At 34.8% G+C, this 27182-nt stretch overlaps 1 protein-coding gene and 1 long non-coding RNA gene across 5 annotated transcripts in view; both read right to left on the reverse strand.

Moving 5' to 3' along the window:
• The window catches only part of LOC149961356 (uncharacterized), a 421639-nt gene that overhangs the window by 388243 nt on the left and 6214 nt on the right, over nucleotides 1–27182 (reverse strand). Inside the window, exon 4 of one of the 4 annotated variants that reach the window (XR_016480218.1) lies at nucleotides 24231–24271. The exons of 2 other annotated variants lie outside the window; for them this stretch is intronic. This is a non-coding gene — a long non-coding RNA (uncharacterized LOC149961356). Of the gene's footprint in view, nucleotides 1–24230; nucleotides 24272–24753; nucleotides 24878–27182 lie in introns of those variants that run through there. One more of the 4 variants, XR_016480215.1, reaches the window with a different exon arrangement.
• LOC149961359 (uncharacterized) lies at nucleotides 5747–8477 on the reverse strand. The gene is made up of 8 exons (XM_090155637.1): nucleotides 8127–8477; nucleotides 7653–8065; nucleotides 7102–7583; nucleotides 6961–7037; nucleotides 6699–6885; nucleotides 6203–6629; nucleotides 5997–6142; nucleotides 5747–5934 (listed from the first exon to the last, which is right to left on the reverse strand). The coding sequence occupies exons 1-8, from the start codon at nucleotides 8475–8477 to the stop codon at nucleotides 5747–5749; spliced, it is 2271 nt and encodes a 756-aa protein (XP_090011763.1).

The following is a 27182-nucleotide window of genomic DNA, read 5'->3' on the forward strand; positions in this document are numbered from 1 at the left end:
AGGGCCGTCTTAAAGATTTTTGGGGCCTTGGGCCCAATTAGATTTGAAGGCTCTTTTTAACATTAATTTTTTTAAAGATTTGTTAAAATATGATCGTCCAAATTGAAACCACTATAGCATGTATTGAATTTTTCAAAACCAATTATTCCGTCCTATTAATGCAATTGCTTTGGGGGCCCGGGAAGCACGGCGGTGGGCCCTCTTGAAATTTTTGTGGGCAGTTTTTCACCGCCCCGGGAATTTTTCTCCCACACAGAACGACCCTGTATTACATTTATAATATCCTCAATAACTACCTAAAATGTTAATTTAGGTAAAATTAATGTATTTACATTAATTCTACTCATATGGCTACCCTTCGAGTAGCTGCAGGGCCCATCCAAGAAGCTCAAGGGGGGGTGCAAATCAAGGTAAGTTGGGAAAAAGTTTCATGGCTCAAGGGGGGGGGTAAAAATCGAAGGGGCCCACGAGTAAGTTTGACCCCGGGCCCCAGGATACCTCTGCACGGCCCTGTATATGAGGACCTTCATTATGATTTCCTGATAGGGTGTTTTATTTGTATTTAAACTACTATTTGAGAACCTTTTGTGGCTTTTATTGAAACTATACATATGAGGACCTTAACTTTGTTTTTTCTTCCAGTGTTAAATTTGTCTTGAAAATACTTTGTGAGAACCTTTCGTGTGTTCCATTGCAACTATTGCAACAAACTTTTGGTTGCTCTAGCGAGAACTATCTCGAGCGACCAACTTACTAGGTATTGTAGGCATATTATAAATATTAAATTATATTAACTAAGTAATTAAATTAAAAGGGCAAGATTTCCAAGTGAATAATTAAACAAGTTTTAATTATCAAAACAGAATATCATTAATGAAATAGCAAATACAAAATAAACAAAACCTATAACCCTAACCAATTAATACTTTTCAAACTAGCTAACTTATACACTAACCCCCAGGAATATTCCTTTAATTATATGGCCAATAATTATTAATTTAAAATTACGGGTTAACCCTTATACGCGTCACTAATTAAAATTAGAGAATTACGGTTAATAATTCCTTATGGAATTTTAACTAAATACAGAGCTCCTTATAGAGATGTAAATTTTTAACAATATGTTAACTACGTAACCTCCTTACTGAGTGATATCACTCATTAAAATAGTGCGCTTATTAATAATGCGGTTTACCGCCACAATTAGGTTCTACTCATCGTTATAGTTTCGGTGGCTCCCGCCTGAAGGCTTGGTGATCAATCCAATGAAGAGTCCACTGTTCGGTACGACTTTGACGGCACACATTTCACTTCTTTAACGGCTCTTTTAATAAGTTCGCGTGTTTAAAGTAATAGTCCGACGCATCACGACTAACCCTTTTCGGGTGGCGAGTATACAGTTGCGAGACGAGTGGTTTCGTTGGAGTTCACGACAGTTCTCATTTATTTCTTTATGCGAGCGCGTTTAAGAAACCTCGGGTTAAGGTCACGTGACCAGGTATAGCTTGACGTCGAATGACGTTAATGGAAAATCCTCAAACACATTTCACCATTTATGTAACCTTTGCAGGTGAGTCCGATACATTTTTACAATAAAACACTTTATAACGTATCTACATGAAAAACCCTTGGAAATCTTCCACGGTCAAAATCTACTTAAGGAAAACTTCTTTCTCAAGCATTCCACAGAATTACTACAATGCACGGGAAATCGTTGGACGCTCGAGGTAGAAACCCAAGGGACCCCCCTATGACCTAGCCCATCTCTCCTTCCGTATATCTGTGATAAGCCTATATTTTATATTTTCACTTGGAATATTTTTATTTTTAAACTTACAATATTATAATATATATATTTATGCAATTAAAAATGGTACGACTATAAAATATCGTTACACTATACATATAAGGACCTCCACTTTGGTTTTCTGAAAGTGTATTATTTGTATTTAAACTGCAATGTGATAACCTTCTGTGTGTTTCCATTTAAACTATACATATGAGGACGTTAACTTTGTTTTTCTCTTCCAGTGTTAAATTTGTCTTGAAATGACCTTGTGAGATCCTTTGTTGTGTTCCATTGAAACTATACATATGAAACACACTATTAGAAAATAAAAGTTGATGTCCTTATATGTGTAGTTTTATGAAGACACACGTCTTTTAGGAATTTTGGGCTATCTCTGTTTTTTTTTGGTTTTTCCATATCGGAATAAGATCACCTCTACACGTTTTTTTCCCCGATTCATCGTTAAAGGTTTTTTACGCAAGTTATTGATAAATAAAGCGGGTACTTATTTGGTCGTCAACTATTGGTCGATCCATTTACCGATGGGGTCCCAGTGCGGTATGTAGTGCGCGTATGGTTGTGGGTGTGGGTGGATGTGTGGGTGTTTTTTTACATTCTGACGTAATGTGTGATCTTGACAATGCGTGGCTCGTGTTCTAACCCTTTTAAATTAAATATAACTTGTCAAATGCTCATATACCTCTAGCTCGGCCCCGCCAATTATCTTGAGAAAATGAGTTATAATTAGAGGATAGCGCCGCCGCCATTATTTAGATAACGCCGAAACGCCGCCGCCACCGAAACATTTTTATTTCGCCGCCGAATTAATTTCCATTATTAAAGTACAATAATTGTGTTTTGAGATCTAAATTCGAACTACATAGATTTTTCTATTGGTAGTGCTACGATTTCTAGGCTGTTGGGTGCACCGTACTCGCGTTATAAAATTAGAAAAGATCTGGCACCACTGCACCAAGATATTCTGCACAGACAGCTGGGATCGGAGAGAGATAAACGAAAACGGCTTTGGACTCCGGATTTGCCTCGCCTAGTATTTTGTAATAAGTACAGAAACGTATCAGCTGCATTCAGCAATAACTAGTCTATTGTATTACAAAAATTCCTTTGATACAAAGATAAAATAATTTGTGATTATAGACTTAAACGGGCTTTCCCAATCGACCGCCATTACCTTACCATCTACGATTTATGATGAAACAATACGTACGACGGTCAGAATACACACAATCCTTCTAATGTGTTAAGTTTGTTTGAGCTATTCACAGCAACCTGCAACGCTGGTATCGCAACCAAAATATATCCACGGTCACACATATATACATATTTACACTTATTTGTTACTTCTAGTCATACTTGGAAAGCATCGAAGATTCCTTCGATCAGTGTCACCCTTATTTTTTACTTCTGATCACACTTATTTGTTAATACTAGTCAGCCGTTGAGTGTCACACTTATTTCTTCTAGTAACTTATTAGTTACTTCTGATCACACTTATTAGTTACTTCTGATCACACTTATTAGTTACGTCTGATCACACTTATTGGTTACTTCTGATCACACTTATTTGTTACTTCTGGTCATACGCCGAAGACTAGGCCGATCAGTGTCATACTTAATTGTTACTTCTGCTCATACGTTGAAAGCGCGGCCCACTCTGAACGGCCTTGAAAAACGCCAGAGGGAAACGGGCGCGTAGTCCTCTATAAACACGCGGATTTACAATGTTGGAAATTGCGGGGGTCCGTATACGCTGCCCAAAAGCCTTACTTAGAATTAAACTTAAGCAACGTAATTGCAATTCTTGTTTACATGTAAACCACAGCTATTCAAAAATATAACTCTCATGAAAATCGGACTTAAATATGTAGATTTTTAGGCGAAAATATAAAACCACGAAAATTGGGGTCCCGTAAATTACCCTGAAAACTATACTTAAATTTAATATTTACTGATATAACCGAAGTTGTAGGTCCGCTGAATCCTAACCTATCCAATAATATTTTTTTAACTTTATCGAACTTAATTTTAAACAAAATATCTACCACATAAAGGAAATCACCGAAAATAGTAAATTGGGCAAATTCCCAACTTCTTGGGCTCCGATTTGAAAACTTTATTAAAGGCTAACCGTTGATGAAGTATGCGTGACACGGCGCCATCGGCGGCATCGGCGGCAACGGCTACACTGTACGTGAGACTAATACACACGAGACTAATACACACAAATCCTTAGGATTGTGTGTAAAAACCGTTTTTGGGGGGATGAAATTACTGCGGTAGAGGGCTGGCTCGTTGGTTGTCTGTACGATAATGGCGCGCCCAGTAAACGTTTCTAAAAAGAGTGTATATGTAATAATACTAGTGAAATGGTAGTAAATAAGTACAGTATTGTTATTACTAGCGTCAATGTTTTAGTTTAATAGTATCATATGCAACATAGTTACTCATAAGTGTGCCTCTGTTTAACATCTCTGTATTAAAAATTTAAATGAGACCTTGTTTCACAGCCGCCAAAGAAAATGCGGACTAACGTCGCGTAAAACTGGTTTTAACTTCCCTCCCCGCCAGAACTACTTTTGATGACGATAAAACCGTCATCGACTGGAAAGTGACGTCAATTACGTCATATCCTTGCAACAAGGTCTCATTGAGAAAAAGTTCTTTATGGCACACTTATGATTAAATAAGTTAAATATGATAGTATGTAACCAAAGTTACCTCTTTCTCGTTTTGGAAACAAGTGGTTCCTATTTTAAAGGTTACATTTAATAAAAATAAAAACCTATTTTTTCGTGAAGCTTAGAGTATAATATATCCTAAAAACAGTTCATTTATTATTTTGTGACCGTAATTAATTTTTAATTCGCATTAGAAAGGGGATATTTAAGCAGACGACGCGATTCACTCCAAAACGGGAAAACGCTAGTGGTCACGTGTTTTTATTAAGGCTGACGTCACAGGCGGGAAACTTCCTAAGCGGCAATTTAAACTTCGTGGTCGGTAGTCCTAAATTTCGTGTGATTTAATTTTACATTTTAGCGATGCAACAAATAGAACCATATAGATTTGAGCCAGAAAGAAATAGTAGTAGTTCTAGTGAGTCTGATATATCGGAAAATTATAGTTATAATGAATCAAATGATTCTGATGATTCAGATGATTATGGCCACCGCTTAGATGCAGAAGTGAATACCTGGTGAGTGTATTTATTTTCAATTATTTAATTGGTTTCAACCATGTGATTAATTTTAAATGAATGCTAATTAGGTGTAGATGTACAAATTGTAAAGCTATGGCAACGGAGGATGAGTGTACGTGCTGTGTAGAGCAGAGAGAAGTTAGAAATAAAATGGAAGAAGTCTCGTGCATTACTTTGCACCCTGGATTTGAGACAGTGTGCCTAAACATTTATGTTTTAAACACAGCGTACCGATTATATGCCCGGAACTTTATAAGAAGGCTTGGGTTACCTAACAATGATCCAAATGCGTATGTATAACCATTGACAAATAATTTGTCAATGTATAAGTTTGGTTTTATTATTATATTATAAAAATTATTTCATTATTATTTTTGTTTTTAGACGATTCAGATATACAGCCTACAGGCAATTTGTTGGCATGATTTACAAAAATCTGGGTGAGCGATTGAGAGTAGTGATTCCATCATGTGTTATCTCTCGCATTCGTGCAAGATTTCCCTCACCAGATGACACTTATCAAGGATATCTACATGTTTAAATTTTAGTGATAAGAGATTTAGACAAATTCTTTAGAAAATGTTCAGTTATATTTGTCATGAAAAAGTAAATGCTCCAGGAGTTTAATAAACTAGTCTCATTTTTAAAATAATTTACAAGGGTTGTCATTTTTAAAACTTTTTACAAATTTAAAATAAAATTAGAATTTTTTAATCAGTCAGACTGTTAAAGAATCATCAAACTACTTTTTTTTGGCAAAATCTGCTTGTAAATTTTGTAAGTAATTCTTCTTTAGGTGGGTGATCATATGAATATGAAAGGGGAGGTGGTGCAATATCTTTTCCCAAAGACTTATTAGCTTCTTCGTAAGTGGGATAAATCTTTCTCATTTCTAGAACCTTTTGGTATAGCGTTTCGACATAACCTAAAATTAAAAATATTTTAATTTTTTTCTCAAAATATCACAAATAAATTTAATAATCTCACCATAGGTAGAATCCTCCTTTCGAAATACCAAAGTAGGTTTTCCTTTATTGGCTTTGGAGAATCGATACGTACACTGGTCTACGTCACCAAATTTCTTTATATCTTTTTGACAATTTTCATTGTGATGGAGAGCGGATAAAGCTAGCCTATTTAAATGAAGTGAATAGTAAATCGATTTATAATACATATCAAAATTTTATACTGACCTCGATTGCATTCCTTCGTAAAAAAAATGTGTATTTTTAGGGGCATTGGACAACAAAGTAGCGTGGTACCCCTCAAGCGAACTTGTCCCTCCATATCCGGATGTTAATTCAACGTCTTTCAATAGCCTTTTCGCTTCAACAATTTTTGCTACTTGAAGGTGAGCCAAGGTTCCCTGTCTTATCCAAGTTTTTTTTCTTTCTGTTTTTTTATCCAAAAGTCCATGCAAACATTTTTTAAATGAGCTCCCTGGGTGATTTTTATGTAAATTTGAAATGTGATTTGGAAGACTGAGCCATTTATCTCGTTTCTCCTCTTTAGTGTTACTCGCAGCGCAGAAATACAGATGGTTGGTTATACTTTGGATCCAGTCTGCTATTACGGCACAATCCTTGATTCTACTCGCAGCAGCTAGCTTTTTCTTCAGACCTGGAAAAACCAATAGTTCAAGTTAACTATTTCAATTATAATATTAGAATATAAATTAAGACCTATTACTTTTAGAAACATGCCAAGGATCAAATTCGTGGACTATGTCGTATCTCGTTTCCCTCATGTACTTGGTAATTTGTAGATGCCGGTCTGTTATCAACCTTGTTATTTTCACCCCACGAGATTCAATAACTTTCAAGCATCTCTTCAACCCTTCAAATTCCATTGCGTTGGAGTTGGCAACTTCATTTGACTATAAAAAGAACGATACGAAATTATAAATAGTCTTATAGCAGTGAGGGTAAGTTCAAAATGAGTATATTGTTACCTGGACTAATTGAAAAGTGACAATTTTATTTGTTTTTAGGTTCATGATAGAATAACTCCCAAATTTTGCATTATGACCTGAATGGATATTTTTTCTGTTTGTATTTCAGAGAGGCACTTAATCACGTTTAAAAATTAATACCCGGGCTGTCGCATCTTGAATCGCCTCCGAAATTAACGTCACCCTCCAATGTTAAACACTCTGCAATGTTATCAGCTTCTTCCTTCTTCCACACCTCCATTATAGACGGATATAAATAATATTTCTGGATTAAATAGTAGGTTGACAATGAAAGGCATTGAATGTTTAATGTTTTGAGCATTCGAATGATATTAGTCGGATGGTTTCCGTTAAACAACATGCCAGCTGCTAATAACAAATTTCCAATGGGCAGTTTTCCATCGAGAGGTTGACTATACCAGCATTGAGAGTGTCCATTCACACAAAGAGATTCGATGCACACCATTGACCCCTTAATATATTTAATTTTCGCAGCAGTGGCCCCAAAGCAGTGTCGACAGAATGTGAAGAGTTGCATGAGGTTAATCATAAACACTATGAACTTTTTTCCTCCAGCCGGACCTTCGGGTAACTCTTCCTCAATATCAAAGTCAGAATCACTCCTGTTTTTAAATAAAGCATTGTTTAAGACACATTTAAATGGAAGGAGATATAAAAATATTTTCCATTACTCTGATTCCGAAGAGGGTTCGTAAAATGAGATATTAAGGTCATCTGGGTTGCAATCTTCATTTTTAATATCACTTGAGTAGTATTGAGTACTAGAATTAGCATAATCCTTAGATTGACAACTGCAAGAGGGCTTCAATTCCTCTGGCATAGGTAGCTTGTTTTCAGATTGACTTTTCTCGATAGTTTGCGTACTTTTTGAACGGAAATGCTTATTAATCTTAACCGTTTGTACTTTTCTGGATTTGAACTGTAGATCCATCATAGTAAAAGCATCTTGCATATCAGTCTGGATTGATATAGGATTTGGAGTAGGGTTCAAAGTTACAACTTCCTCAACTGACATCTCTGCATTTGACACCACTCCAATTGTATTAGCCTCGGTCTCAGCCTCACCCAGAATGTTTTCTATTTCCTAAATTATTGAACAACGTTTTTAAATCTTTTAATATAATATAACCCTGGATAATTCTTACTAGTTTCTTTTGCCTTTTTGATATAAGACTCCTTGGACGTTTGGTTTCCTTTTCTTTTTGGTATGCAAAGATATTCGGAATTGCTCCTTTAACTAACATCCGTTTAGGCCAAAAAGTGCTTTCAACACCAAGACTTTGAAGAAATTCAGCGTTTGTATTTGTTTCAAAACAACTAGTTTCGAAATGTTTTTGACATAATCTCGAGTGCTTCGTGGGTTTAAAGTTCTTTCTTTTTACTTTAGACACCCATATTTTTAATAGCGATGGGTTATCCAGAGGAAACTTGAAAAAACTATTCTTTCCCTTGCTATAAGCCGAATTACAACCGTACGCACTGCAGTAAACCACCATAGTCTATACTTTATTTAATTTAAGTATTAGAATATTAAAAAATAACAATAAAAATTAGGCAAGGGTTAACTCAAAGTAAAGCCCTAAAAGGCTAAAGCGCGGAAGTACCGTAGACCAGAGGTGGGCAAAAAGTTGCGAGCGTTCGGAAAAATGAGCATATAGAGTTTTAAACACGGCTTGCTCAAGTGAGCGAGTACTCAAGGCAAACGAGTTTATTTTCTCTATCTCTAATTGAGCAGCCTCTGGGCGAGCGCCGAATAGTTCGCTCCGGCGTTGATGGCTGACGGCGCGCTGAGGGAGATTCCCCCCTCGACGGGTTAGTTCCCTCACTTTTAAGCGCTCACCGCGCGCTGAGCGAGATCTCCCGATCGTCGGAATAGCCCCCTCACTTTTAAGCGACGCGTTAGTACCCTCAGTAGAAAGCGCTGACGCAGCGTTGAGGGAAAATTACCGAGAGAAGGAATAGTTCGCTCAGATTTGAGCGCTAGCTACGCGCGGATTTTGATCACGGTGAGCGACGGTAAAGTTCGTTTACGCAAATCGCTCACAGCGCGGCGAGCAAAAATTTCAAAAATCAAACATTAAACTATTACTCGGCTATGGGTTTATTATTTACTTTTTTTATTAATAAAATGAAGGGTACTCTAAACGTCGGGAGTTAATGATATCTCCGATTGAATAAAATTCAAAGGTTCTTCCGAATTTATCCAACGATAAACTAGACTGCAAATATTCCGTTTAGTGTTAAAAGAGCTTTATTAAATATTAAAAGCCACAAATTATAACAATAGGCGCTGGTATACATTCTTTTGGTCTTGACAAACTTGGCAGGTGAAATGGGCTACGCGGTACGCGTTTCTTCATTTTTAGGGGATTGTGGCTCGCACTACTTTAAAGGAAAATATTAGCGCGCTCTCAACTTAAATTAATGATCGGTACCATAAAAACAAGTGGACATTTACTAACCCCTAATCCAACTCATTTGTAAATCTCCAGAATTTAATAGACAGTTTTAGCAACTACCTACAGGGGTGGTGCCAGAAGATTCTTAGGTGTAGGCTAATAATGTTTATCATTTGTGGGCCCCCTGTTCCTCAATATTGGACTTATAATTCAATTTTGCAAATTCAGGTAATTTATTTATTATTTGATATTAGTGCGGTTTTTAAAATTTTACAGTATTAAGTATCATCACATATTTTATTTGAATTTAAAAATCGACTTGATGTGGCCCCGTCAGATCGATTTGTGGGCCCCTATATGAACACAAAAGTAGGCTATAGCTCGTGTTGCCTACCCCTAACGCCGCTCCTGACTACCTACACTGGGATTTTATTCACAGTGAACGACGACAGAGTTCGTTTACGGTAAATCGCGAAGAGCAAACATTTCAAAAATTAAACTTCACATTTGACGGTATGAACAAGTTAATAATAAGATTATTTTTAAATAATTAATTAATTAATTGCGAAGATTCACGGTTTTTAAATAATAATTTTTTTCAGAAAAAAAGGGAGGGGTTGGAATTAATATAATGGCCAGCCTGTGCCAATATTAAAACTGTTTTAGTTCCAAATTGAGGTAACTCGATTTACGCGAATTTTCTTTTTTGCCGTTTTTCAAACTTCCTTTACACTAAAAATATAAATATTACAAATAGCGGCCAATGTATAGTTACAAAGTTATCGATTATTTTCCATTTTTAAAAAGCATTACGTTATAATTTTTTTTCCAATTTAAATAATATTTTTTAGATACCTGGTTTTGAAACTAATAGCGTTCTTTTCGTTTTTATTTCACACCGAATTTTAGTAATAATAAAAATGTTCGAATAATTCTAATGTCTAGTTTGTGCGGGTAACAAAAATCAACAGTGAAGAAGCTGTCAACGATCACCGTCAAGCTCAGCGTGTGGGAAGTGGGGACCCGCTGGCTGCCGGTGAGTATGAACAAGGAGGGAGGGGGGTGGCATTACCAAGGTAACCTATTTAAAGTTACTATAGACAATAGGCTATAATCACTATGCTGTAAACATTTGTGTCGCGCGAAAGCGATCCAAATCTAACGACTGACGATTATGATAAAAATTACATCATTCTTCCGAACTTCAAAAGGCCGTTATTTTATTTCTGGGGGGGGGATTTCTATTTGAACTTGTAATAACTTACACACAAATATTTTCTTTACATTTTTCTGTTTTTATTGCTTACGATGTTACATTTTATATACAATATTGGAAATATTTCAATAATTATTTAAATCTTCGCTCTTGCTTGATACCTACAAAGATTCTCAAAAACATTGTGTGGAGCGTGTCATTTTCGCCTAATTTGGTTTGACAACAATGAAACGAAACCAAAATTAGTTACCGCCATACGCCAAACGAGGAGGCAATGAACACCGCTAATGCCCCACAATGGAACATTTGGAAATAAAAAAGGATCCACCGTGGAACTTCGGATGTCATTAGAAAGTGTTCATCTTGTAAAATACGGAACAATTAAAACAGCGAATATATTTTAGGTTCAATAGTTCAGCATTTTAGAATCACACAGCCTAATGGCCTTTAGACCAAACGAAGGTGGTCCTGAAAAGGACCGTTTTGGTTTTAGCCAATTATTTGGCTTCTTCTGGTTTTTGAATTTTTGAGACCTTTACGCAAGAACAACCAGCTACAGCCACTTCGGGGGCTTTGTTGGCATTGTCCAACTGCTCCTTATACAACTGGAGTTCAAATTCCATTGCCCCGTTCTTTAACTTGGCATTCATCAGCTCATCTGGCCTTTGGTCAAGTTCTTGTTCGTTACAGAAAATATCAAAATATTTTTCTGTAAATCGTCCTAAAATATAAAAAAACAAAAATTATCAATAATTAGTAACAATAATAATAACTATAGGTAAAACTAATTTGCTGTATTTACGTTTTAGCGATCGGCTTTCAACTTGAAGCTTGAAAAGAGGGGGGGGGGTGGAACCTCAACCCCTTTCCAAACTATCCCAATCGTTTCAATTTTGGGACCCGCAGGTGGAGTCCAGACACGAAGGCGTCTCTTTCGGCATCTTAACGAAAAGGGAAAGGTTGACCACTCATAGGAAACGTCTCTTCGTCGCAGCGGGACATGACTAACCAAATATTTCCCCGAAATAGGCATTCACTCGCTAATTTAGGCTTGACTTATAATATACATATATAAATATACTTTTCGCTAAACTGAACTCCCCCTAAAAATGAGTCGTATAGCTTCATAGACTAGATCAAAACTAGCCCTTCTGAAACCGAAATAAGTATTCTATAATAAAATACCATATAGGAAAACGGAGAAAACCATGTATATTCGGGTCGCGTCTACGGAACGTTAGCTCCAAAGTATATTTTTCTGGACTACGGATAGACTAACATGAAAACGTTAATCAATAAAAATAAAAATACTACGTAATATCATAAATCCATAATTTAATGGAAATAATTCACTAAAACCTATTTACAGAGTGACGTCATCACGGTAAAAAATCACCCCTAGCGAGATGCTGATAAAGGGCACGTCATACACGAGAAGCCCTCTATATAGAGTGTCTCTTGTGGCTAGTTATCAGTAAATGTTTTGCATATAAAGAATAAGACGTGTCATACTTATGTAACAATATTATTAACTAATGGTATTATTAGCTATTTTTACTACATTTATTTACAATGTTTATTTATTCTGTGTTACTATTTACTAAGTTGCGACTAATCGGGCCGATTAGATATTATTGAACCTTGGAATCTATAGCCGACATATTCAGACATTAGAATAATATTAGTTAATTCAAAAGCATTGAATTGGCGGCTTGGCCCGATTCATAAAATCCTATACACTCTTTTACGAGCGTATCGACCCCCCTTTACAATCTCCCATGTGGCGGCCGCCACCGCCGTACTACCTCTGCCTCCACTATTGAATTTTTTCCCCTAACGGTCCCCTCCCCATGTAGTCAAGCTATGGATTCCCCCACGAATATTCTCCGTAAAAGAATCTATTTGGCTCTGCAAACCTTTTTTCCCACTTTGGGCTTTTTTTTCCAACACTGCCCATTCCAGACAGCAAGGGCGCCACTTACTCGTTACTGCACCTGACAAAAATATTAAAATAGGGGGACAGTCGATGGAGGTTTTTTTCTATTTTGCATCGAACCCATTTTCTTCATTCTCGCAGTTTTCAATTTCAACAATAGCGTGTACTTCTTAACGTCATATGACGGGGTCAACGCCAGAATTCCGAACTGACGCCAATGAGTCGCCCCTCCCTTGGGTCTTAGCCGTTTAAGATAGCCAATGCTAGGGCAATTTCGAAGTTTCCTATACTTATACCTCGCTTCGTAATCCTTTCTACAATAATAGTATAAATAGTAGGTTCCTTTCTCATTTCGTTACAGTTTCTTGTCGACTTTTCTCAAGTCTGCGTCTTTCGATTCGTATTTCGGTCCTTCCTTAGTTTAATTTTTTCGTGTTTTTTGCTTTAGCTGTTCATAATTTTTCTCGCCTTCGAAGTTTAATTTTTTCGAGTCCATAGTTTTGGAGTTATAGTACTTCGACTGTGGCTTGAGTTTTTTTATTCAGTTTCAGGCTTTAAGTTCGCTTCCGTATTTTACAAGATGAACACTTTCTAATGACATCCGAAGTTCCACGGTGGATCCTTTTTTTCAAAATGTTCCATTGTGGGGCATTAGCGGTGTTCATTGCCTCCTCGTTTGGCGTATGGCGGTAACTAATTTTGGTTTCGTTTCATTGTTGTCAAACCAAATTAGGCGAAAATGACACGCTCCACACAATGTTTTTGAGAATCTTTGTAGGTATCAAGCAAGAGCGAAGATTTAAATAATTATTGAAATATTTCCAATATTGTATATAAAATGTAACATCGTAAGCAATAAAAACAGAAAAATGTAAAGAAAATATTTGTGTGTAAGTTATTACAAGTTCAAATAGAAATCCCCCCCCCCAGAAATAAAATAACGGCCTTTTGAAGTTCGGAAGAATGATGTAATTTTTATCATAATCGTCAGTCGTTAGATTTGGATCGCTTTCGCGCGACACAAATGTTTACAGCATAGTGATTATAGCCTATTGTCTATAGTAACTTTAAATAGGTTACCTTGGTAATGCCACCCCCCTCCCTCCTTGTTCATACTCACCGGCAGCCAGCGGGTCCCCACTTCCCACACGCTGAGCTTGACGGTGATCGTTGACAGCTTCTTCACTGTTGATTTTTGTTACCCGCACAAACTAGACATTAGAATTATTCAAACATTTTTATTATTACTAAAATTCGGTGTGAAATAAAAACGAAAAGAACGCTATTAGTTTCAAAACCAGGTATCTAAAAAATATTATTTAAATTTGATAAAAATTTATAACGTAATTCTTTTTAAAAATGGAAAATAATCGATAACTTTGTAACTATACATTGGCCGCTATTTGTAATATTTATATTTTTAGTGTAAAAGAAGTTTGAAAAACGGCAAAAAAGAAAATTCGCGTAAATCGAGTTACCTCAATTTGGAACTAAAACAGTTTTAATATTGGCACAGGCTGGCCATTATATTAATTCCAACCCCTCCCTTTTTTCCTGAAAAAAATTATTATTTAAAAACCGTGAATCTTCGCAATTAGCTTGATCATTGGATGATATGGTTATTTTTGTCGATGTCATAAACAATGGACAAAATCGAAGATGGTTATATGCACAGATATTGTATTATATTTTACATATACATTAAAAATAATCTTATTATTAACTTATTCATACCGTCAAATGTGAAGTTTAATTTTTGAAATGTTTGCTCTTCGCGATTTACCGTAAACGAACTCTGTCGTCGTTCACTGTGATTAAAATCCCGGTGTAGGTAGTCAGGAGCGGCGTTATAGGGGTAGGCAACTAGAGCTATAACCTACTTTTGTGTTTAAATAGGGGCCCACAAATCGATCTGACGGGGCCACATCAAGTCGATTTTTAAATTCAAATAAAATATGTGATGATAGTTAATACTGTAAAATTTTAAAAACCGCACTAATATCAAATAATAAATAAATTACCTGAATTTGCAAAATTGAATTTTAAGTCAATACATAGAGGGGCCCAATATTGAGGAACAGGGGGCCCACAAATGATAAACATTATTAGCCTACACCTAAGAATCTTCTGGCACCGCCCCTGTAGGTAGTTGCTAAAACTGTCTATTAAATTCTGGAGATTTACAAATGAGTTCGATTAGGGGTTAGTAAATGTCCACTTGTTTTTATGGTACCGATCATTAATTAATATTTTCGATTAAAGTAGCGCGAGCCACAATCCCCTAAAAATGAAGAAACGCGTACCGCGTAGCCCATTTCACCTGCCAAGTTTGTCAAGACCAAAAGATTGTATACTAGCGCCTATTGTTATAATTTGTGGCTTTTAATATTTAATAAAGCTCTTTTAACACTAAACGGAATATTTGCAGTCTAGTTTATCGTTGGATAAATTAGGAAGAACCTTTGAATTTTATTCAATCGAAGATATCATTAACTCCCGACGTTTAGAGTACCCTTCATTTTATTAATAAAAAAAGTATATAATAAACCCATAGCCGAGTAATAGTTTAATGTTTGATTTTTGAAATTTTTGCTCGCCGCGCTGTGAGCGATTTGCGTAAACGAACTTTACCGTCGCTCACCGTGATCAAAATCCGCGCTCAAATCTGAGCGAACTATTCCTTCTCTCGGTTATTTTCCCTCAACGCTGCGTCAGCGCTTTCTACTGAGGGTACTAACGCGTCGCTTTAAAGTGAGGGGGCTATTCCGAAGATCGGGAGATCTCGCTCAGCGCGCGGTGAGCGCTTAAAAGTGAGGGAACTAACCCGTTGAGGGGGGAATCTCCCTCAGCGCGCCGTCAGCCATCAACGCCGGAGCGAACTATTCGGCGCTCGCCCAGAGGCTGCTCAATTTAGCCCTCTCGTTGAACAAGAGCAGCTGGAATTCGAATTTGAAGCGCTCGCTCATTACTGCAGGATTTTCAAAAACGAGTGCTCACTATTTTTGCCCACCTCTGCCGTAGACGATCTCTGTGACGGAGCCTGATAGAGAGAGGAATTCCCATTTTTGACGTCAGCGCACCAAGCGCCGTTTTTCCCCCCTTTTCGCCCGTTTTGGGGGACGCCAGAGATATTAGCGTGTATTGCGGCAAAGTACGTCTTTCTTAAATGTAACCTTTAATAAAATACATTCTATTAAAAATGTATTATTTTAAGAAGTTGAAGTTCTAGCGGTCTATTAAAAGGCTGGCGCTATTTCTGAGGTGGGGGGAGTTTTTCCCCTTGGGCGCCGCCGCCGCCGATTTTTTTTCAACGCCGCCAACGAACTAATTATCGTAACCGCCGCCGCCGTTGAAAATTTGGTTCGGCGCTATGCTCTAGTTATAATGCTATTTATTCAATGTCAATCTAACTTTCGAATACAAACGGTGTTGAATTTTTTACGATGTTTCCGATTGTATGTGATAAGATCAATATTTAGTCACTGAATAGTAATCATGATCCTGATTCAACTATTTCTATTGGTAGAAGCAAAAACGTCAAATGATGTTCCCACTAGGTGAAATAAATTCTGAATTGTGATTCTGAACTCCTCAGTACAATTTTCCCAAAATCGCATCTCGAACTCGAATTCAAACTCCTGGAGGTTCAGCTACCCATTCCAAAAATTGAATTCTCGAATTTGCATCGACAAATCAATTTACGGGAATCTTCTTTTTGATTTAGAAATAACTAATTCGTTCGATTTAGCTTAAAAAAACTGAACTTCTTTCCAACGAACAAAGCCTTAGCAGATCTCTAGAGCCACGATCGTATCAACGAATTGGGGAAAGCCTACACAGGAGAAACGGTTTCTAATAACAGATCACAGTGCGAAAGCTTCGAACGTATTAAAATATATTATCTGATATTTTACGGGCTGAAGCTAACGGGTGAATTTGATGCGAAAAAAATCGCGATTTTGCCCACCACTGCCAAGGGGGATTTCGGTTAAGAACTAAGGAACCCTTTATACGCAGTCGAATGCTCTACTACTGACCTATTTCCCCTTGCGTGCAGCTGCTTCGTTTCATACCGATTATTTATTATATATTGTGGTTCGGTTATTACTAATTAGTAAAAAAATAATCGATGCTTAGGAAACGTTTTCCATATCTGTGTCACTTCAATACGCCGAAGACGAGTCTGATATTTGAGAAAAAAGTAAATACACGAGTAGAAGGAAAGTAAGGTCGACACGCCAATCCCAGGTTCAGGTTTAGGTTCGGGATCAAGATCCGGGATTTATGGGGTGAAATGGGGGTAAAAACGTCGAAAAGTCAATGTATTTATGATATTTTTTTTTATTCAAGGAAGGAAGATACAAGGGCTAAGTGGGTCTGAGAAGACCGCGAGCCCGGCGAAGATTTTTGAGGCGTGAGTGGGACGGGGGGGACAAATGCGGTCCGCCCGTCCACCGGATTAATCAGGGCGAGAGATGTGTAACGGCCACGCCATCGGGGGGATACGTGGGGACAGGGGTGGGGACACCCGTGGCGGATGTATTCCGACCACCCGTTGGGGAATTGTTTATTTATCTACGCTTATCGCGAAAGATACTTGAACGTATATCTTATCGCGTTTTATCGTACGGAATAAGTTGATATGATGTAAAAATTGATAACCTAGGCGGCGCGTGCGCAGATTCCCCGGGAGGCACGGTTTTCGCGGCGCGGTTAATTTAAATGGAAACATGGAGTGTTTTGACGTCATGGAATATTTGTTGTTAAAGTAACGTAGAATGGAAATATTTTTAAACTTCATTTTAATTTCATTGTAGTACGCTTGACACTTGAACCTATCTCACGAGTATTTCTTAAAACGTATATCTCAATCGCGTTTTATCGTACGGAATAAGTTGAAATTATGTAAGTTGTATGATACTTGATAACCTAGGCGGGAGATAGCGCGCGTGCGCGGATTTCCTGGGGCGCGGTTAATTTGAATTTAAAACACGGATTTGAGTGTTTTGACGTCATGGAATATTCGAAGTAGTTGTTAAAGTGACGTAGAATGGAAATATTTTTAAACTTCATTTTAATATCATTAGCGCGTAAGTGGTTCATGTACCCAATATTGGACCGCACGTTTTTTTTCTTTTAGGTGAATCTCTATGGAAGTTTAACATTACAATAAAGCTAATAGATCCAGTTTAGGGTACTTATGGTCCGAAATAGGGTACATAGGGCCAGTAATGGTGACTTTGGTCGCTTTAAGGGTACTTTCGGTCCGTTTTGGTCCATTTTTGGTTACAAGACGTGTGAGGGGGACTTTAGAGTTGATAAAATTTGTAAATATCATTTGAAACTAATAATTTTCACGCTTTATTTAAGTCAAGCAATTACATTTTTAAAAATGAAAGAAGTTAAACAATATAAAAATTTGTAAATATTGTAAATATTTTTAGGTAATAAAGAAATTAAGAAATGTTTTAATTAAAATATCTTTCATTTTCTACTATATTTTTAAAAATGAAAGAAGTTTAACAATATAATTATTCTAATATAATTTCAAATTCAGGTATTATTTAAAGTACAAATGCATAATTTAGTGAAGCAATTCTTATTTAAATACTTTTATTTAATTAATTTGTGTATCTGAAATGTATTTATTGAAAAATAAGTGGGTTTTACTATTTATCGCGGTTTTTTTATATATATATTGGAATTGTTACAAAAGGTTCTTTTAAACGTAACTTGGTACATTAATTTATTTTAGAAGTTCAAAACGTTCAAAACGTATAAAGAGTCCTTCAAAGTATTTTAAAAGGATTTTGTTTACGAACTAAATCCATATTTTTTTTTCAAACTTAGAAGTTAGTTTGTATGAAATACTTACTAATACCTGAAAAATGGACTTTAGAGTGGATAATTAAGTATTTTTTCAATCCTTATACCTATATTTACATATTGGAATTGTTAAAAAAGGTTATTTTAAACGTAACTTAGTACATTAATTTATTTTGGAAGTTCAAAACGTATTAAGAGCCCTTCAGAGTACTATAAAAGGATTTCATTTACAAACTAAATTAATATTTTCTTCAAACTTTCAATTCGTTATAATTTGAATTTAAATGAAAACATCATGAATTATAGGTGCGTAATCTACTATTAGACCGAACGGATTAAAAAAATACTTAAAGTAAGTGGTTTTACTGATAAACTCTAAAGGAATTTTGGAATTTTCTAGAATAGCAAAGCAAAACTAAAACGTAAACCAAGTTTAAAACGAAACTAATAACTGGGAGAAAGGTTGAAGTAAGTAACTTTTTTGATTTTTCGTTTTTTAATTTTTGAGTTCCCTATATTATTATAAACTAAATTAAATATAATTTTTGAAAATTTGTAATAAAAGATCTGCTCCTTCGTGTTTTACATATATTTAAAAACTCGAGATTTTGAATTGTTTTCAAAGCATGAAAAATATAGCAGATCCTTTGATTTTAATTGTAGTTAGTAGTTACTTAAGTATTGACTGGTACATTGGCCGCTGATACCAAAGTTAGAAAAGCGTAGACTAACCGTTCAATTCGTTATAATTTGAATAAAATTAAAACCACAATCTAAGATACCTTTTAAAGTTAAATTCCTTTAGAGTTTATCAGTAAAACCACTTACTTTAAGTATTTTTTCAATCCTTATACCTATATTTACATATTGGAATTGTTACAAAAGGTTCTTTTAAACGTAACTTTGTACATTAATATATTTTAGAAGTTCAAAACGTTCAAAACGTATAAAGAGTCCTTCAAAGTACTTTAAAAGGATTTTATTTACGAACTAAATCCATATTTTTTTTTTCAAACTTAGAAGTTAGTTTGTATGAAATACTTACTAATACCTGAAAAATGGACTTTAGAGTGGATAATTAAGTATTTTTTCAATCCTTATACCTATATTTACATATTGGAATTGTTAAAAAAGGTTCTTTTAAACGTAACTTAGTACATTAATTTATTTTGGAAGTTCAAAACGTATTACGAGCCCCTCAGAGTACTATAAAAGGATTTCATTTACAAACTAAATTAATATTTTCTTCAAACTTTCAATTCGTTATAATTTGAATTTAAATGAAAACATCATGGATTATAGGTGCGTAATCTACTATTAGATAGAACGGATTAAAAATACTTAAAGTAAGTGGTTTTACTGATTAACTCTAAAGGAATTTTGGAATTTTCTAGAATAGCAAAGTAAAACTAAAACGTAAACCAAGTTTAAAACGAAACTAATAACTGGGAGAAAGGTTGAAGTAAATAATATTTTTGATTTTTCGTTTTTTAATTTTTGAGTTCCCTATATTATTATAAACTAAATTAAATATAATGTTTGAAAATTTGTGATAAAAGATCTGCTCCTTCGTGTTTTACATATATTTAAAAACTCGAGATTTTAATGAATTGTTTTCAAAGCATGAAAAATATTGCAGATCCTTTGATTTTAATTGTAGTTAGTAGTTACTTAAAAAAATGAATAGTCGCTAGCTGACTTGGAGCTGGTGTAGTTAAATTTTAAAAATGTGTATTTTAAATTTTGTTTGTAAAAGTTTTTTTTGAAAGAGTTTAGTATTATAGTTTAAATTTATTAAATAAAATAAAATATAAATTATACATTTGGTTTAGTATTTTACTATTGCAAGTAAAATTAACAGTAATTTCAATTACTTTTTTAGTTTTTTTTTTTGAAAAATATGCAAACTATTTAGTTATTTCAAAAACAAATACGTCGAATTATTTGGTATTCGAAATACTATTGGTTAGTTTTTATATCTTTAATTTTATTTTTCAGAACAATTTCTCTTTGTCTAGCTTCTTCTAACTTTAATTTAGATGGCCTTAAAGCCAAGTATTTAACAAATTTTGTAACCAAGTAGATGGACCTTTAAACAATTTTTCAGTCATGTAGTCATGGAAATGTTCAAATATACGTGTATTTGGTCATTTTGATGGTCAAATAGCCCAGTATGGAACTGCCAGATGATAGTCAGACGTTGAGACGCGGGTGGCGCCCGTGCCCCAGCATTTCAGATACACAAATTAATTAAAAAAAGTATTTAAATAAGAATTGCTTCACTAAATTATGCATTTGTACTTTAAATAATACCTGAATTTGAAATTAAATTAGAATAATTATATTGTTTAACGTCTTTCATTTTTAAAAATGTAGTAGAAAATGAAAGATATTTTAATTAAAACATTTCTTAATTTCTTTATTACCTAAAAATATTTACAAATTTTTATATTGTTTAACTTCTTTCATTTTTAAAAATGGAATTGCTTGACTTAAATAAAGCGTGAAAATTATTAGTTTCAAATGATATTTACAAATCTTATCAACTCTAAAGTCCATTTTTCAGGTATTAGTAAGTATTTCATACAAACTAACTTCTAAAGTATGGATTTAGTTCGTACTCTGAAGGGCTCTTAATACGTTTTGAACTTCCAAAATAAATTAATGTACTAAGTTACGTTTAAAAGAACCTTTTTTAACAATGCCAATATGTAAATATAGGTATAAGGATTGAAAAAATACTTAATTATCCACTCTAAAGTCCATTTTTCAGGTATTAGTAAGTATTTCATACAAACTAACTTCTAAGTTTGAAAAAAAAATATGGATTTAGTTCGTAAATAAAATCCTTTTAAAGTACTTTGAAGGACTCTTTATACGTTTTGAACGTTTTGAACTTCTAAAATAAATTAATGTACTAAGTTACGTTTAAAAGAACCTTTTGTAACAATTCCAATATATATATTAAAAAAACCGCGATAAATAGTAAAACCCACTTATTTTTCAATAAATACATTTCAGATACACAAATTAATTAAATAAAAGTATTTAAATAAGAATTGCTTCACTAAATTATGCATTTGTACTTTAAATAATACCTGAATTTGAAATTATATTAGAATAATTATATTGTTAAACTTCTTTCATTTTTAAAAATATAGTAGAAAATGAAAGATATTTTAATTAAAACATTTCTTAATTTCTTTATTACCTAAAAATATTTACAATATTTACAAATTTTTATATTGTTTAACTTCTTTCATTTTAAAAAATGTAATTGCTTGACTTAAATAAAGCGTGAAAATTATTAGTTTCAAATGATATTTACAAATCTTATCAACTCTAAAGTCCCCCTCACACGTCTTGTAACCAAAAATGGACCAAAACGGACCGAAAGTACCCTAAAAGCGACCAAAGTCACCATTACTGGCCCTATGTACCCTATTTCGGACCATAAGTACCCTAAACTGGACCTATTAGCTTTATTGTAATGTTAAACTTCCATAGAGATTCACCTAAAAGAAAAAAAAACGTGCGGTCCAATTTTGGGTACATGAACCACTTACGCGCTAATGATATTAAAATGAAGTTTAAAAATATTTCCATTCTACGTCACTTTAACAACTACTTCGAATATTCCATGACGTCAAAACACTCAAATCCGTGTTTTAAATTCAAATTAACCGCGCCCCAGGAAATCCGCGCACGCGCGCTATCTCCCGCCTAGGTTATCAAGTATCATACAACTAACATAATTTCAACTTATTCCGTACGATAAAACGCGATTGAGATATACGTTTTAAGAAATACTCGTGAGATAGGTTCAAGTGTCAAGCGTACTACAATGAAATTAAAATGAAGTTTAAAAATATTTCCATTCTACGTTACTTTAACAACAAATATTACATGACGTCAAAACACTCCATGTTTCCATTTAAATTAACCACGCCGCGAAAACCGTGCCTCCCGGGGAATCTGCGCACGCGCCGCCTAGGTTATCAATTTTTACATCATTTCAACTTATTCCGTACGATAAAACGCGATAAGATATACGTTCAAGTATCTTTCGCGATAAGCGTAGATAAATAAACAAGTTGGCCTGAACATAATATGTTGATATATGAGAAAACAAATCGTCGCGAGAAATATCATAAATACATTGACTTTTCGCCGTTTTTACCCCCATTTCACCCCATAAATCCCGGATCTTGATCCCGAACCTAAACCTGAACCTGGGACTGGCGTGTCGACCTTACTTTCCTTCTACTTACACGATTTAGAAGAAACATTTCTGGATATATTGAGGTTTTTACATAATGGACAAAAATTGTTTCAACGTTGAGTGAAGTTCATCACATAAATCTTGCAAAATGTTCCTCTTTCAATTGTAAGTATAAACGTTAAAATGAAAACACAGAAAATATCCGATTTGTCTCCCCAAATATCGCGCTCATCCTTGAAATAATTGTTACGTTTGTCTCCCCAAATATCGCGCTCATCCTTGAAATAATTGTTACGTTTGTCTCCCCAAATATCGCGCTCATCCTTGAAATAATTGTTACGTTTGTCTCCCCAAATATCGCGCTCATCCTTGAAATAATTGTTACGTTTGTCTCCCCAAATATCGCGCTCATCCTTGAAATAATTGTTACGTTTGTCTCCCCAAATATCGCGCTCATCCTTGAAATAATTGTTACGTTTGTCTCCCCAAATATCGCGCTCATCCTTGAAATAATTGTTACGTTTGTCTCCCCAAATATCGCGCTCATTCTTGAAATCACGGTAACGGTTGTCTCCCCAAATATGACGCTCATCCTTGAAATCACTGAAATTTTAGTCTCCCCAAATATCGATTAATAGGCGTAACTTTTCACCTAATGTTAACTAAATACATCACAAAAATAATATTTTTTAGTAAAGTTTGTGATCTTAAATATTTTTTATTTGAAAAATAACCCAATTTTTTATAAATTTTCATCAATATAGAAATATAAATTAATATATAAATTTTTTATATGTGTTACTTTACTAATTTATACTTATTATAAGATTTTTAATAAACCATACATATATAATAATCGTAAATATTTATTTTTAAGATTTATTTATAAGATTTCGTGATTTCAGGGTTGAAATACAGTATTTTACTAGGAATAGTATGTTTTTTAGGGCCACTAGTAATTTTAGTGCAAAATGCGCTTTGTATTTCCCCAACTAAACGGGACCAGGGGTCAGAAAGGAGCTTTGGGTGGGGGAAAAGTATTCGGATACGTAGGTTAGGTTAAGTTAGGTTAGTGTAGGCTAGGGTAGGGTAGGGTAGATTAGGTAAGGTTAGGTTAAGTTAGGTTAGTGTAGGGTAGGGTAGGGTAGGTTAGGCTACGTTAGGTTAGATGGATTTACTATTTCATTTTTAGGTTTAGTTACTTTTTCTTTGCTTGATTAGGTGAAGTTAAAAGTACAATTAATGCAAATTCCATTGTATTTTAAAAATAAATACATACATTCTAGAAAACACTACAAAGATATTAAGTAGGCATTGCTAAATTCATAGCTACTGCATTTAATTCCGATGTCGCAATTTTGGGCGGCGTTCGTTCGAATGGGACACTAAAGCCAATATTTATTTTCATTTAATTTGAAAATGTTTCTGCCTTCGATGCATCATTAATTTTATTTTTTACCATTTATTGCACGTTCACAATTCTGTAAAAACATAAAATAATAAGGTTTAATGTTGTAACCTCTTTATTGAGATAATAATAACCTTATTCTTAGAAATGTGTATATATTTATAATAATATCAACAGATATTTTAATAAAGCATATATAAATAATAATCGTTAATAATTTCTGTTTATTTATTTTGAAATCGTTTCTGCCTTCGATACATTGTTAATAATCTGGATCGCATTTCTGTAAAAATATAAAATAATAATGTTTAATGTTGCAATGTCTTTGGTGAGATAATAGGAACCTTATTCTTAAAAAAAATTATATTTATAATATTATCAACAGATAACTATGAAATAAACTTAAAAATACCATGGTTCAATTTAAGTTTATTAAAAATTGTCAAATAAATAAATTTTTATCCAATAAATTGAATTGTGGAACTTAATGTTTCGTATTCAATTTTATAACTTTTCAGTTAAATATCTGCAGCTTAGTGTTAAAAAGGAGATTAACAAGAAAGGCTTAGAAATGAAAATGACAGTATCGTCAGAAAGCTGATCATTTTAATTCATTTATCAAAATGTTAGTTTCATATCAAAATATATTTCCAGCGGAGCCATCGAGCGAGCCGAAGGGTTTGTGTGGTGGTCGTCGTTACCTTCCCTAAATCTCAATCTGAATGTTCCAAATGGCTTTTCTCAAATTTATTAATTGCAATTAAAACAATTCTTCAATTAAATCTAATAAGTCGGCATTTTGAAGCTCTTTAAATGTATCGAACTTTTACGGATGGTTTACGAAGTCCGCGCAAGTGTTTTATTTGAAGTGAAAATGATTTTAGCGGCCCTATTGGAAAACTATTTAAGTCTCCAGAACAATAGAATGCCTGCGCGGTGACTTCCTTCGGGCCCGGGCCCTCATTTTTTATTCAAACATTTATATACTTTAAAATAAAGTGAAAAATATAAATCTTAATAATTTTATTTTCTAAACACCAGTCTCTAATCGAATTTATCCGACAGTAAAAATAAATCAATAAATTTCTTGTTTCGCATTAAACATTAGAGGGATACCACGGTATAGTTATCACATGGTAATTATCACGGGAAAAGGGGTAGGGGGTACCACGGTAGTTATCACATGGGAAAAGGGCGGAGGGGGTTCCACGGTAATTATCACATGGGGTAAAAGGGGAGGAAGGGCCTTACTGGGGTGGTTCTACTATGGGGAAAAGAGTACAATGGAAATTATCACCTGGGAAAAAGGGGGAGGAGGCCTTACTGGGGTGGTTCACCTATGGGAAAAAGGGTACACGGAAATTCTCGCATGGGAAAAAGGAGGAGGGGGTGCCATACTGAGGGTGTGGATTTGGGGCGAGAGAGAAAGGTGAGTTTGCGGGGGGGGGAAAGGGTACCATGAAATTCTTCAATGGGAAAAAGGGGGAGGGAGTACAACGGAAATTCTCACATGGGAAAAAGGGCAGGGGCCGCTTACTGCGTGGAAATTAGGGCAAGGGAAAAAAGGGGTGTGGGGGCATTTATGGGGTGGTTCGACTATGGGGAAACGGTTGTCACGGAAATTGTTGCATGGGAAAAAGGGGTAGGGGGCTTTCTGGGGTGGATTGCCTCGAAACACTCAACTAGCTTAGGGCCCACTTCTAGGCTAGTTAACAATTAAACCTCAATTAAATTTCAGTTGTAAAGATCAGTAATCCACTGTACAATTTAGCAGTTTGAATTCTTAATCGCTTATTTTAAAGAATTATGAAATTATAAAATGCAGCGTTAAATAATTTCTTACACTGAGAGAAATAGCTGTACTTTCTACAGAAAGGTCTTACCGTAGTGAAATGTAAAATAAATTTACAATGTTTTTCTGCATGAAAGAAACACAGAAAAATTATTTCAACTATACACAGTTTACATCTGTAATTATACCAGTGGGACTATACTTTTAACTATTTTCTGTAAAATGTACAGGAATAGTTCTGTAAATTGTGATTCCCTATTGTATACTGTAAATATCACAAAAATGATTTTGGGGCGAACTGTGGTTTTTACACTTCACAAAAAACATGCATGACACGGTGTTATTCTGTAATATTCACAGAATGTTTACAGTAATTATACATTATACAGACTTCGCTTTTAGCGATTGTTTTGGGATTTGTCATAAATGATAAAAGTAATCGGATGATAACGGTAGGCGGAGTGAAATAAAATTGAAAAATTACATGTTTGAAAATTTCAATGACCTAGAACCATGTCTCCTAGGTTGTTCGAAAATTAACTTGAGAACCGCGCTATCTCAACTATATTAATGAACCGTGGAGTTACGAAGTTGTTTCCAATTAGAAACGTGTTCTCGACTTTTTATCACGCAAATTAGATCCCATGAAAGCTAGTTAGCCATAAATTGTGACGGGGAACACTTTTCTAATTGAACTTCGTAACTTTTACGGTTCTTAAGATACTTTTCGAATGACTTTGAAGACATGGTACAAAGTCATTGAAATTGTTGAACTACAGACCCCCATTCTCGACGAGGATTTCTAGCAAATTTCAGATATCTAACACGAGTAATTTTAGAGTTATCAGCTCCAGAACCTCGTCTTCGACACGTTATCAACTTAACGATCGTGTCGTTTTTGGCCTAACATTTCGCAAATCAGATCGTGTCGAAGTTAGTTGGCCATAAAATGCGACTGGGAACACTTTTCTAATGGGAACTAACTTTGAAACTCTTATGGTTGCCAAGTTAGTTTTCGAATGACCTTGAAGATTTGGTTGATTACTTTAACTAATTATCAACGCCACGAATAGATATAGAAAACGTACGAGCGTCGTGTACGATTTTGTACTGTTGATCGAAAGTACGAAGGTACCTGCCAACTCGGGGCATCAAACACAGCTCCCCACACAGCGGCACCGATCTCTTTTTTTTTTTCGCGGCCAATCAAAAACGAACTCCGTAGTTAATTTAAAAAGCAAACTCAAATTCCACAAATATGCGACAAAAGATTTGTCCGCCAGCCTCAATAATTCCAGTGCCAGCTAAGCAAATTATCATTGCGTTGCAAATTGCTTAGAGTTAATCGATAATTTCCTCGCTCTAGTACGATAATTTGATTTTTTGGGACCTGGCAACACAC

This window comes from Leiobunum rupestre, chromosome 1 (genome assembly GCF_980474605.1).
Source record: "Leiobunum rupestre chromosome 1, qqLeiRupe1.1.hap1, whole genome shotgun sequence".
Lineage (NCBI taxonomy): Eukaryota > Metazoa > Arthropoda > Arachnida > Opiliones > Sclerosomatidae > Leiobunum > Leiobunum rupestre.

What these genes read in the sequence shown, in the direction of transcription:
- LOC149961359 (XM_090155637.1), bottom strand. Translation starts at nt 8,477, where the DNA reads ATGGTGGTTTACTGCAGTGCGTACGGTTGTAATTCGGCTTATAGCAAG. An exon ending in TTCAAGATGCGACAGCCCGG is followed by an intron (nt 7,038 to 7,101) that starts GTATTAATTTTT and finishes ATATCCATTCAG; the next exon opens with GTCATAATGCAAAATTTGGG. An exon ending in AAAGGAGGATTCTACCTATG is followed by an intron (nt 5,935 to 5,996) that starts GTGAGATTATTA and finishes TTTTAATTTTAG; the next exon opens with GTTATGTCGAAACGCTATAC.